Raw genomic sequence first — 14,969 nt, 5'->3', positions numbered from 1 at the left:
TAGCAATATTCCAGCTATATGTCGGTGGTCTGTAAATGATCGAGTCTTGATCAGACAATCCAGTGATTGATATCTTGAGCATTGTTCTACGCAACTGGGATATGATGACATGCTTCAACAAAGTCAGCGAGTCTGACCACCCGATTCCGTTAGTCACCTCTTGCGACCAGCATAATCGCCTCTTATGACAAGCATGGGTTGCTGAAGACCTATTGTAACCCGGTTCTTCACAGGCACAGCTGTAAAAGAAGTCCTGCAAGTAGATGTCCCTCGGTGTGACAACGATGCCACACATAAACACCCCAGGTAATGGCCACAACATGGGGATGAATCAACTGACACAAATACATCTGGAAAAAATACATGTGTGTTGATTTCTTAATTAAGAAAACCTGAAAAGACAAGACAAAGAAATGACCTACCTCGGGTTCATCACCAGCCTCCTGAAGAAGTATGTCCATGTGATGTAGTCCATGGCGTCCTGTTTGGATGCAATCGTCCCAGCAACAACCTCAGCATTTAGATGGTCAGGTAGTACTTCCAGTAAACTGGGAGTAAAAAAAGAAGGTTGTTTTTTAGAAAACTAAACAAAGTTTTTGTAGTTAAAGGGGTACTGGGAGGTTGAGGCTAGAGAATTTGGCAGTCCCAGTTCATACCAACATTCCAGTGTCGGCTCACTCAACAAGCTCCTCCAGAACGAGTTTGTGTGGAGCTGTGGTTGTGAGTTAAATGCTGGGCCAAACTGTGGCTGCAGAGGTCGTTGTCGGCACAGGTACTACAGAAATGTATCCTAGGTACATTCCTATATAGAGAAATGTACCCTAGCCAAATTCAAACTACAAAAATGCACCCTAGGATGAGTCCATTCCGCCGCTGGGCGCAATGCGCGTAAGTGGTTCTTTAGGTATTCGTCACTTCCCGTATGCCAAACCACGGTTAAGTTCAATATGGCAGTCCAGTTTCAGTTTCTGGTTGGGGAATAGGGACTAGGGACTAGGGACTAGGGTACATTTCTGTAGTACCCCTGCTGACAACAACCCCTTTGGCCAAACTGCGGGGTGTACTACTGGACTTTAGAAACCTCTACACCATAAGACAAGACTCGAACAATCTTATTTGTTGTTTTAAGAACATACCGTATTCAACGTAATAAGCGCCCAGTGCGCTCTCACAATTAAAATTAGGGGTCTCTTATTAGAATATAATTTTGGTGAGAAAAAAAGAGAGAGTTGAAAGATCATAAATTTCGTGGTTTATGCTGACAGCCTGAAATGATACAAAGAAAAGTCTGTGCCTATTAAACACGACAGACATATTTTCCAGAATTTAATTGCCCATAACTAAGGGTACATATAACACACGAGTGCGTATCATACACAAATAAATAAGTGTACATTGATCAATCGGAAGGGGTGCTAATTGGGATTGTTCACTTGCCAATATATTAGCAAATATCGCCGTGGGCGCTTATAAGTGCAGGGCGCTTATTACGTCAAATACGGTACTCAGCAATATTCAAGCCATATGATGGCAGCCTGTAAATACACAACTCTAGATCAGTCAATCCAGTGATTGATATTGTGAGCAACATCCACATCATCAGGGTATGAGGACATGCTTTCAAACAAGTCAACAAGTCCTACCACCTGCTGAGGTCAACTTATGGACCAGCAGAGGTTGCTCTGGACCTGTTCTAACCTCGGGGTAAAAGCAAGTACCTTGGTCCATCATGCCTCACTCTGAGCACAAACAACAATTATATTCCAATCACTCACAAGAGTTCATTAATTATCTTGTACAGGTAAATCATTACTTTTGCCAGATTCCCTCTACTCTATGGAGTATGTGTGTCCAAAGTTCATTTAATCATCAAAGGTTTACAATCAACGGAAAGGTTAATTTCTGAAGTCACAAATTAGCCTGATCACACAATCACACATTGCAGCAATCCAGTCCCGGGGTGTGTGTGTGTGTCTCCCATGCACTGCCGTGACGGCAAGGTTTGGGTTCATCAGTGGTAACACTCACTAAGAACCCACCACCTTATCACTTCTGGTGAGTGACTCATACAAGTCATGTGAAGGTACATACAAACATACAAACGACAAGGCAAATCCTATGAGAGGGAGGGACAAGCTTAAGAAGATGATCAGTTGATGTGAATACGTTTAGACATACAAATTTGAAAATAAGTCTCAGAACTTATTGTAATAATCGGAGTGAAAACATGAAAAAATTAGAAAACTTCATTGAACTTTAAACCTTGTAACTTTTCAAAACTTATTTTCTCTAATCAATGAAGACTTTGACACTATTTGCACCAGAATGTCTTACTTGGATTCAACAGGGAACGGTTCGTAGAGGAACTTCTTGTAGAAATGTTTCTTGATGTCATGAACCAAGATGACCGCTTTGCCCTGGTCATCGAACTGCGGCCGGCCGGCCCGCCCCATCATCTGTAGTACGTCTGAAACATGCGGGCGGCGCGGTTAATCGCGGTCCAATGTGTGTGATGTCATCGCTACACATCTGAGTTTGAGTGAGAGTTTGTACAGCATGCTTCTAAGCTGCATACCTGGTCACTGAATCATCCTCACAGAAAACCTGCTGCTTTTTCTCAGACACTGAGTGTACCTCCCTACTAAGCCATCAAGGAGGGCAGGCAAGAGTTGTCTCCCTTTGACCATTTACTCTTATCTCTTCAATAACTACAGGCTTGTTACAAATATTTGACATTTTTTCATGACATACTTTAGATGGGTGTTGATATACATTGACTGTGTTTTATATACAGTGAACATGTCCATTATCAAACCATGATGAAATTATATGACAATTTTGAATTTGATTTTAACTGACATAATATCTTGTACAATGATGAGATATGTACTCCTGTTGGTCTGCATGAGATTAGTTTATTGTTTGAATTCCTTAGTCATTGTCAGTGTTTATATTCAAGAGCAGTTTCTTTATTCACTTTCTGAAGGAGATCCTGCTCGCCAGGCACACCGATACCACACTTCATGAACAACACACACAGCAACTGATCAAAGTCAGTCATCTTTCAAATGACCGAACAGGGAACAATAAGTATTATTCTTAAATTCATCACAGACATTTATAGAAAGAAGAAAAATATTCATATATAAAAACACAAAAAGAAATTGAATGAAGTTCCATAAAATCCCCCAAAATTGGTCCATGAGAACACCCTGTAACATAGAAACCAACCTAACAGGATTGGGAAATACAGAAATAGGAGAGCAACTGTATACTGAAGAATTCTTACCTGTGATGGGGAAGTCGACATATCTCCTGGTCTTCCCATCAAAGTACTCGGTTCCCTTGACAACCACAAGATGAGCGGGGAAGTTGACTCCCCAGGCGAGAGTACTGGTTGCAATGAGTACCTGACAGGGAGATGGCAACAGGTCAGACAACAGGTCAGACATGGAGAGACGATACAACATGGTGGCAACACAGTCCTGTTCTTCAGGATTCATCTTCCCAGATGTGCGATTAGATTACAAGGAATGTCCACTGTGGTCACACTAGGTTCTCCACGATGATGAAATATTCCATCAAAAGTCTGAACCACTCGTAGCGGGGAATCCTGGACATCACTGGACCATCTATATCCTACGGGCATCACTGGACCATCTATACCCTATAGACAGATATCACTGGACCATCTACATCCTACAGACATCACTGGACCATTTATATCCTACAGACATCACTGGACCATCTCTATCATACAGACAGACATCACTGGACCATCTATATCCTACAGACATCACTGGACCATCTATATCCTACAGACATCACTGGACCATCTATATCCTATAGACAGACATCACTGGACCATCTATATCCTACAGACATCACTGGACCATCTATATCCTACAGACATCACTGGACCATTTATATCCTACAGACAGACATCACTGGACCACCTATATCCTACAGACATCACTGGGACATCTATATCCTACGGGCATCACTGGACCATCTATATCCTATTGACATCACTGGACCATCTATATCCTATAGACAGACATCACTGGACCATCTATATGCTACAGACATCACTGGGCCATCTATGTCCTACAGACATCACTGGGCCATCTATATCCTACAGACATCACTGGACCATCTACATCCTATAGACAGACATCACTGGAATATCTACATCATACAGACATCACTGGGCCATCTATATCCTACAGATATCACTGGACCATCTACATCCTACAGACATCACTGGACCATCTATATCCTACAGACATCACTGGACCATCCACATCTAACAGACATCACTGGGCCATCTATATCCTACAGACATCCCTGGATGATCTATATCCTACAGACATCACTGGACCATCTATATCCCACAGACAGACATCACTGGACCATCTATATCCTAAAGACAAACATCACTGGACCATCTTTATCCTACAGACATCACTGGACCATCTACATCATACGGACATCACTGGACCATCTATATCCTATAGACAGACATCACTGGACCATCCACATCTTACAGACATCACTGGGCCATCTATATCCTACAGACATCCCTGGATGATCTATATCCTACAGACATCACTGGACCATTTATATCCTACAGACAGACACCACTGGACCATCTATATCCTACAGACAGACATCACTGGACCATCTATTTCCTACAGACATCACTTGACCATCTATATCCTACAGACAAAACTGGACCATCTATATCCTACAGACATCACTTGACCATCTATATCCTATAGACAGACATCACTGGACCATCTATATCCTACAGACATCACTGGACCATCAACATCCTACAGACATCACTGGACCATCTATATCCTATAGACAGACATCACTGGACCGTCTATATCCTACAGACATCACTGGACCATCTTTATCCTACAGACATCACTGGACCATCTATATCCTACAGATAGACATCACTGGACCATCTACATCTTACAGACATCACTTGGCCATCTATATCCTACAGACATCCCTGGATGATCTATATCCTACAGACATCACTGGACCATCTATATCCTACAGACAGACATCACTGGACCATCTATATCCTATAGACAGACATCACTGAACCATCTATATCCTCGAGACAGACATCACTGGACCATCTATATCCTACAGACAGAACTCACTGGACCATCTACATCCTACAGACATCAGTGGGCCATCTATATCCTACAGACATACATCACTGGGCCATCTATATCCTACAGATAGACAACACTGGACCATCTATATCCTACAGACATCCCTGGATGATCTGTATCTTCCAGGCACTCATCTCAATGATCCTCACCTCAGGGTACGCTGATACAGGTAACGCTGTCATAAACTGTAACCACTCAGGGTACGCTGATTCAGGTAACGCTGTCATATACTGTAACCACTCAGGGCACGCTGATTCAGGTAACGCTGTCATATACTGTAACCACTCAGGGTACGCTGATTCAGGTAACGCTGTCATATACTGTAACCACTCAGGGTACGCTGATACAGGTAACGCGGTCATATACTGTAACCACTCAGAGTACGCTGATACAGGTAACACGGTCATATACTGTAACCACTCAGGGTACGCTGATACAGGTAACGCGGTCATATACTGTAACCACTCAGAGTACGCTGATACAGGTAACACGGTCATATACTGTAACCACTCAGAGTACGCTGATACAGGTAACACGGTCATATACTGTAACCACTCAGGGTACGCTGATACAGGTAACACTGTCATATACTGTAACCACTCAGGGTACGCTGATACAGGTAACACGGTCATATACTGTAACCACTCAGAGTACGCTGAAACAGGTAACACGGTCATATACTGTAACCACTCAGAGTACACTGATACAGGTAACACGGTCATATACTGTAACCACTCAGGGTACGCTGATACAGGTAACACGGTCATATACTGTAACCACTCAGAGTACGCTGATACAGGTAACGCTGTCATAAACTGTAACCACTCAGGGTACGCTGATACAGGTAACGCTGTCATATACTGTAACCACTCAGGGCACGCTGATTCAGGTAACGCTGTCATATACTGTAACCACTCAGGGTACGCTGATTCAGGTAACGCTGTCATATACTGTAACCACTCAGGGTACGCTGATACAGGTAACGCGGTCATATACTGTAACCACTCAGAGTACGCTGATACAGGTAACACGGTCATATACTGTAACCACTCAGGGTACGCTGATACAGGTAACGCGGTCATATACTGTAACCACTCAGAGTACGCTGATACAGGTAACACGGTCATATACTGTAACCACTCAGAGTACGCTGATACAGGTAACACGGTCATATACTGTAACCACTCAGGGTACGCTGATACAGGTAACACTGTCATATACTGTAACCACTCAGGGTACGCTGATACAGGTAACACGGTCATATACTGTAACCACTCAGAGTACGCTGATACAGGTAACACGGTCATATACTGTAACCACTCAGAGTACACTGATACAGGTAACACGGTCATATACTGTAACCACTCAGGGTACGCTGATACAGGTAACACGGTCATATACTGTAACCACTCAGAGTACGCTGATACAGGTAACACGGTCATATACTGTAACCACTCAGAGTACGCTGATACAGGTAACACGGTCATATACTGTAACCACTCAGGATACGCTGATTCAGGTAACGCTGTCATATACTGTAACCACTCAGGGCACGCTGATTCAGGTAACGCTGTCATATACTGTAACCACTCAGGATACGCTGATTCAGGTAACGCTGTCATATACTGTAACCACTCAGGGTACGCTGATACAGGTAACGCGGTCATATACTGTAACCACTCAGGATACGCTGATTCAGGTAACGCTGTCATATACTGTAACCACTCAGGGTACGCTGATACAGGTAACGCGGTCATATACTGTAACCACTCAGGGTACGCTGATACAGGTAACACGGTCATATACTGTAACCACTCAGGGTACGCTGATACAGGTAACGCGGTCATATACTGTAACCACTCAGGGTACGCAGATACAGGTAACGCTGTCATATAAGGTAACCACTCAAGGTACGCAGATACAGGTAACACTGTCATATAAGGTAACCACTCAGGGTATTCCCTGTCCATCACACGGGTACTCTCTCATCTTCCTGAGAGCAAGGGAGTCAACTGACCGTAAAGGTCCAGTTAGGCGATTTTGATTGGACTATGCATAGACTCGTTAGTCTAGCCAAAATATAATTCCATAATTCCAGCCTAGTTCGGCAAGTGTGGAAACTGGACTTTTATAGTCTGTTAACTTCCTTGCCTTGAGAAGATGGTACTCTCTGGTCCAACTCACTGCCATTCTCTGGTCCACATTCATTGTATTCTATTTCAAACTCACCTGTATTCTCTGGTTGACGAAGAGCTCCTCGCAGATCTTGCGATCTCTCTCCACCAGCCCGGCATGATGGATGCCGATGCCGAACGCCAACGTCAGCTTCAAGTTGGTGTCCTTGATTCCACTGATGATGTTCTCCATCTGCAGACAACAATGTCACACATACACACATGAAACAGTCTTGTGTCAAGCTAATAGTCAAATATTCAGTATATTGGTCAGAAAACACAATACAAATCAACCTAAACAGTGGACGTCAACATGTTGTGGGATTATTCTAGACTGTTCACAGGCCGCTATTTGTCTGCTGCAACTCTCAGTAAACATTACTAAATAGGAATGATTAAACTTTCCAATTCCTGTTATTCAACTACTGTTATGGCTTTGTTGAGGTGACTTGTATTTCAATAACAGGACCACTAAAGAGGAAGAGGCCATTTTGCCTAGTTTTACATTGTTACATTGTTGCATTGAATGCAATGCTACTTTATGGATTTCTGATATGAAATCAAATCTGAAATCAAATCAACTCTGTATATACAAATGGTTACTGATTATTTTGTCTCTCGTGTCTCTATGTACCAAACAGCTGAAAGACAGACATCAGTAACTCTGGAATGATATCCTAGAACAATGGATAGCGTCACTGAACAATGGATGTCAATGAACAATGGATGGAGTCATGGAACAATGGATGTCATGGAACAATGGTTGATGTCATAGAACAATGGATGATGTCATAGAACAGTGGATGATGTCATGGAACAATGGATAATGCCATGGAACAATGGATGTCATGGAACAATGGATGATGTCATAGAACAATGGATGGTGTCATGGCACAATGGATGTCATGGGACAATGGATGATGTCATGGAATAATGGATGTCATGGAACAATGGATGATGTCATGGAAGAATGGATGTCATGGAGCAATGGATGGTGTCATGGAGCAATGGATGTCATGGAACAATGGATGATGTCATGGAACAATGGATGATGTCATGGAACAATGGATGTCATGGAACAATGGATGGTGTCATGGAACAATAGATGGTATCATGGAACAATGGATTATGTCATGGAACAATGGATGATGTCATGGAACAATGGATGTCATGGAACAATGGATGGTGTCATGGAACAGTGGATGATGTCATGGAACAATGGATAATGCCATGGAACAATGGATGTCATGGAACAATGGATGATGTCATAGAACAATGGATGGTGTCATGGCACAATGGATGTCATGGGACAATGTATGATGTCATGGAATAATGGATGTCATGGAACAATGGATGATGTCATGGAAGAATGGATGTCATGGAGCAATGGATGGTGTCATGGAACAATGGATGTCATGGAACAATGGATGATGTCATGGAACAATGGATGATGTCATGGAACAATGGATGTCATGGAACAATGGATGGTGTCATGGAACAATAGATGGTATCATGGAACAATGGATTATGTCATGGAACAATGGATGATGTCATGGAACAATGGATGTCATGGAACAATGGATGGTGTCATTGAACAATGGATGATGTCATGGAACAATGGATGTCATGGAACAATGGATGGTGTCATGGAACAATGGATGTCATGGAACAATGAATGATGTCATGGAATAATGGATGTCATGGAACAATGGATGATTTCATGGAACGATGGATGGTGTCATGGAACAATGGATGTCATGGAACAGTGGATGATGTCATGGAACAATGGATGTCATGGAACAATGGATGGTGTCATGGAACAATGGATGTCATGGAACAATGGATTATGTCATGGGATAATAGGAGTCAGCGAATAATGGATGTCATGGAACAATGGATGCTTTCATGGAACAATGGATGGTGTCATGGAACAATGGATGATTTCATGGAACAATGGATGATGTCATGGAACAATGGATGTCATGGAACAATTAACAGCTTGGAAAAATGGTTGATGTCATGGAACAATAGATGATATCATGGAACAATGGATGATGTAATGAACAATGGTTGATGTCATGGAACAATGGACGGTGTCATGGAACAATGGATGATGTCATGGAACAATGGTTGGTGTAATGGAACTATGGATGATGTCATGGAACGATGGATGACATGGAACAATGGATGATGTCATGGAACAATGGATGGTGTCATGGAACAATTAATGATGTCATGGAACAATAGATGGTGTCATGGAACTATGGATGATGTCATGGAACAATGGATGTCATGGAACAATGGATGGTGTCATGGAACAATGGATGATGTCATGGAACAATGGATGGTGTCATGGAACAATGGATGATGTCATGGAACAATGGTTGATGTCATGGAACAATGGATGGTGTCATATGCTACCATGACAACAAAATTTCCAGGTGAATATTTAGCTGAGGCAAACTTATGGTACCACATTAAGCAATATTCATGTTGCGATATCAAATACCACAGTCAAGTTTCAGAGCTTCCAATCCTATTCATCACCAGCTGCCTGGTGAGCTGCCTGGTGAGCTGCCCGGTGAGGAGTTAATGTCAGTTTCTCAGGGAAGTAAATACAACTGCATCATGGTTCATTATTTTGTGTCAGCAGCTTTTCCTGTGGCTTTTTGGCTACTTACTATCGGGACAAGCATTTAGTATGCTGAGGATAGAGCTCTGGGATTGGTGGTTCAAGTACTTCAAGACGTACAATAGAGTTCCCTGAATGGAGGATCCACCACTTCACTTTTCGGAATATCCAGCATGTCCATTTTGGGGGAGCAGGAGAAACATTTTGTCCAGCATTTTTAGGAACACATTTTAAACCCATATCCTCCACCTCTTCAAATATCAAATGCCTGGCCCCTAAAAACCCATGTCCAACCACATTGTCCAAACAGGGATCACTCAAAGCGGCCTTTGGGGTAGGAACTACCACACTCTCAGTGGGCGAAGCTTCGACGAGAGATTTGACAGGTCAATATGACATCATGGAAACGTAAATTTCCATGGTAATACGCAAACGGGTGATGCGACATGACATGTAAACATCCACACAATGAGACACTCACCATTAATGGAAATAAATAGCCATCAAACGATCAAAGTCTTTTCAACATATGTGTAGGTCTTGGTTTCAAAGCCTTCCTGCCTTGCCATCTTCATAAAATGTTTCTGTGGAATGTCCACAATGTTTTCATTCCAGTCTAACACACACAAATTGTTATTAAAACATTGAACATAATGTGTTTATAAATAGCCTCTCAAAACACCCACCATCTATATTTTTTAAGTGTTTCTGAAAGCCAACATGCACCACCAAGAGAGAGGAATTTCCACAATTGTGTACCTTATTTTATGAAATTTTAAAGTTTAAACCACTTGGTACCAGTCTTTAAATTAATTTATGACGTAGATCAAGTTGCCTTGCTTTGGAAACAAATCTTTAATAAACAGTTGAGGAAAGATAAAGTTGACCTGGATACTCGGACATGAAGAGACTGATGTTATACGTAGGAGCAGATGAAGGATGGTGTGGACAAAACAGGGAGTGATGCCAAGTTGTGTTTTAAAACTTATGCGTGAATTGTATCCGAATCCACCAAACAAAAATCCATGGGACTCATGTGGATCTAATGATCAAACTCAGTTTTACACGTGAAAATTATGTGAAAGAAAAGCAAATCGGTAACTAAATTTTTCTTGGAATATGTGTATTGGATTTTTCCTTTATCGTAAGTAGAATATTATAGGATAGCCCTAATGTAGGTCAAACATCAAGTTTCATTTTGTTACTTATTTATCGGTTGGTTATGTGCGCATTATATTGACACACGTGACATATTCATATATTGTTGTCAATATTAGAAATATTAGTGCAACTTCTGGTGGTTCAAATTAGGTCTAATCCAAAACATTAGTTGAAATATCTGTCTGATAATTGAAGTTATTAGAATTGAATATAATCGGATTATTGTGTTGTATAACTGTTGAATGCAAGTGACCAAAACGGAACAAATACCCAAATATCTACATCATTTTCGGATTGAACTAAACAAATCTTGTCGCTAATACTTTTGTAACTAATGTCAATTTTGTACTATTGTATCATTACTGTTACATGAACCAAATCTGTTGTTTTGCTGCTGTTATGCCGTACGTGTATACACCACAATACACTCTGACCACAAATGCATCAAATGTGTCACATGTCCACATGGCCCTGTCCTTTGCTATTTATAGCGCAACCCTAAATAAGCTCCACCCACTGTGATTGATGCAGACACTGAAAAACGACTGATTTAATTTTTTAAGATAAAACTACAGAAAACCTATTGATTTATATGGGGCCATTTGTGGCGCTGTTACTCCTACCGCTGTGCCCCCCTCCTTTCAAGATGTCAACTTGTACACTATAGCTTCGAAAACAACTTTTTCCATCGATGGGAATAAAAATAACAAACAGCAGATATTGTTGGGTACAGGGTATTCACTGCCTTGTATCGTATTGACATTTAACAGACTATTCCTGATTTGGAGTTATTTTGCAATCTCATCTCATTAAGAGCCAAGCGGACTGTAGTCTAGGTTCACTGCCTGCCATATCTCGTCAAGCTGCTAACATAACACTGAGTGGTCCAGACATACACCAGCCAGTCTATACTGTGTAACACTTTACACCAAACCCATGGTCAACTACAACACATGCATCTGTAGTTTACCATTTCACCAAGCCGCTTCCTGTTTCTAAAAAAATAAGGTAAGCAAAAGTAGCTTTGATCTTTGGCATTCATAACAGTGTGTGGCAAAACATTCCAGACGCAGTTAAGGCTATTGTATTGAGAGCACTCCCTGACAATTTAATTGATTACTTTCATTACTGATTTCAGCTGTTCACATTAGCACGTCACAAGTGTGTCACCACAGCATCTGTTCCTGGCAGTTCAAGGATGGGGTGTTCTGCAGCATGGGCACTGCAGCTCACCTGCATGTGAGTGAGTGAGTGAGTGAGTGAGTGAGTGAGTGAGTGAGTGAGTGAGTGAGTGAGTGAGTGGATCCCTGGGAGTGAGTGAGTGAGTGAGTGAGAGTGAGTGAGTGAGTGAGTGAGTGAGTGAGTGAGTGAGTGAGTGAGTGAGTGAGTGAGTGAGTGGAGTGAGTGAGTGAGTGGAGTGAGTGAGTGAGTGAGTGAGTGAGTGGAGTGAGTGAGTGAGTGAGTGAGTGAGTGAGTGAGTGAGTGAGTGAGTGTGAGTGAGTGAGTGGAGTGAGTGAGTGGATCCCTGGGAGTGAGTGGATCCCTGGGAGTGAGTGAGTGAGTGAGTGAGTGAGTGAGAGTGAGTGAGTGGAGTGAGTGAGTGAGTGAGTGAGTGAGTGAGTGAGTGAGTGAGTGAGTGGGTGGGTGGGTGAGTGAGTGAGTGAGTGAGTGAGTGAGTGAGTGAGTGAGTGAGTGAGTGAGTGAGTGGAGTGAGTGAGTGAGTGAGTGGAGTGAGTGAGTGAGTGAGTGAGTGAGTGAGTGAGTGAGTGAGTGAGTGAGTGAGTGAGTGAGTGAGTGAGTGAGTGAGTGAGTGGAGTGAGTGAGTGGAGTGAGCGAAGTGAATATTGTTTTAAGCAGCTTTTAGCAATATTCCAGCAATATCACAGCGGGGGACACCAGAAATGGGCTTTAGACATTGTACCCGTGTGGGAAGTGGAACCCGGGTCCTCTCCCTGACAAGCGAATGCTTTAACCAGTAGGCTACCCCACTGCCCCCACCTACATGTGGGTCATACCTACAGGTTTAAAGGGAAGTTGCTACAAAACTAAAACTTTCACTTCTCTCGGTAACTAAAAAAAAAAATTCAATATGAATTTGCAAAATGAACAAAAACATATAACCATTGAAATAAATAATACACAAATTGATTTTAAAATTATACTTTTTTACATGAATTCTGTCTTATGGAAACAGACCCATTTCTTTGATAATGATGCGATTGTTGCCAAGTGTTCATTATAAGAATCTTTAAACGTGAGTACTGTCTCCTTGCCCTGCCAAATAGAAGAAGACATAAAAACATATTATGTATTGTTGGAACCCCGCATTCAGTCAAAGTCTTTGCCATGGAAATTCATAAAATATATTTTTTTAAATCCTAAACTATCAAAGGACACCAGTTCACCACTAGACCTATCTAAGTTTGGTGAAGATAACTTTCATGGTTTTTGAATTCTGCTCCTGAAATGAAATATGACCTATATAATAATAACATAGGGGGATAATAACAATAACATTAACAATAATAATGCTTTGGGACAAACACAGTATCTTAAGCGACATGCTTGCATTCCAAGTACCAAGTTGTCTGACTCCCCATTGTTCTCGGTGCCTTAGGTTTGGTACCTCTCTGTTGACAGGCATTTGAAGAGTACCCGGGTTTGTTGCCAGGAATACAGCCGTTCCGACAATGTGGGGAAGAAGAAGAATGACGAGATCTGATTGGTCCATGTGATCTTGATAAAATACTGTGTATCCCCCCTGGAGGGGAATAAATTTCTCAGCAGGGAAGTCAATGGAAGTCACGTGACACATCGCAAGCTAACCTCAGCTCAATTGAACAGCTTTTTTCTATCAATTTTGAATACTAAAACATGTCGGTAAGATAAATTCAATGTAGCAGGATCACCCTTAGTGATCCTGCTACACCTTGTAGTGTCGTTACATGATGCTAGCCTTAAACACAACCACGGTCAAAGGATCCGTGTGCACTCCATCAGGGCTCTTGTGTGCACTCCATCAGGGCTCTTGTGTGTTGCCTTTTAGATGACAAGTAAATCACATAGGACTTGTTTTGGGGTGTGAACATGTACTTTGTTTTATTCAAAAGACCTCCTCGAAGACAAGTTTGGCTGCCATACACGTGAGAAAAAGCATCCAGTCAGGTATCAATCATGTCCGTTGAAAATTAACTGGCTCAGCAAGCAAAGCGCCACTGTTGATAGCCATCAGGTGGTATTGATATGTACATATTGTGCAGCTTACTACTTTTATCACATTCTATTGATAAATACATATAAATGCTATGGCACAAAACACTCTCCCGGCATCACACAAGCTGGTGCAGATGTTACAAAGCAGTACTGACTTGAATGTGATGTTTTACATGACAGTGGGGCACAGAATGAATGTTTCTTTTCATCAAAGTTCAATCAATGCTCTACAACAAAACCACACTGCTCTATTACTTTTTCACCATTAAATGTCAATATAATAATAATAATAATAATAATAATAATAATAATAATAATAATAATAATGATAATAATAATATTTCAATTATAATAAGGTTCATATTGTTAGCCAAATTCCATTTACCAAGAGAATGTTCATGACGCAATATTAATATTACCCCGGTCAATGGATCAGGGTGCACTCAAAACAGTGCAGTTGACATTCCTGTTGGAAGTTTTGGGAGATGAAAGTGTTGATGCGACGTTTGGAGGACTCACTGTATTCTGAAACACTTTCATACAAAACACAAACTGGGTGCCTAATTCTGAGTCTTGGTTCTGTCATATTCATTA

At 41.6% G+C, this 14,969-nt stretch overlaps 1 protein-coding gene across 1 annotated transcript in view; it reads right to left on the bottom strand.

Annotated features, from left to right (window-relative positions):
• Nucleotides 1-14,969, bottom strand: part of LOC139473796 (activating signal cointegrator 1 complex subunit 3-like) — a 228,620-nt gene that overhangs the window by 161,758 nt on the left and 51,893 nt on the right. The window contains exons 31-34 of the mRNA XM_071256556.1: nt 7,425-7,562; nt 3,290-3,410; nt 2,335-2,467; nt 423-548 (exon numbers count right to left, since the gene is read on the bottom strand). Of these exons, the coding sequence (XP_071112657.1) occupies nt 423-548; nt 2,335-2,467; nt 3,290-3,410; nt 7,425-7,562 (518 nt within the window). The remainder of the gene's footprint in view (nt 1-422; nt 549-2,334; nt 2,468-3,289; nt 3,411-7,424; nt 7,563-14,969) is intronic.

Source organism: Haliotis cracherodii, unplaced genomic scaffold (assembly GCF_022045235.1).
Source record: "Haliotis cracherodii isolate W230 unplaced genomic scaffold, xgHalCrac1.p SCAF_3, whole genome shotgun sequence".
NCBI classification, from domain to species: domain Eukaryota; kingdom Metazoa; phylum Mollusca; class Gastropoda; order Lepetellida; family Haliotidae; genus Haliotis; species Haliotis cracherodii.
This window is presented reverse-complemented; position numbering and strand designations above follow the sequence as displayed.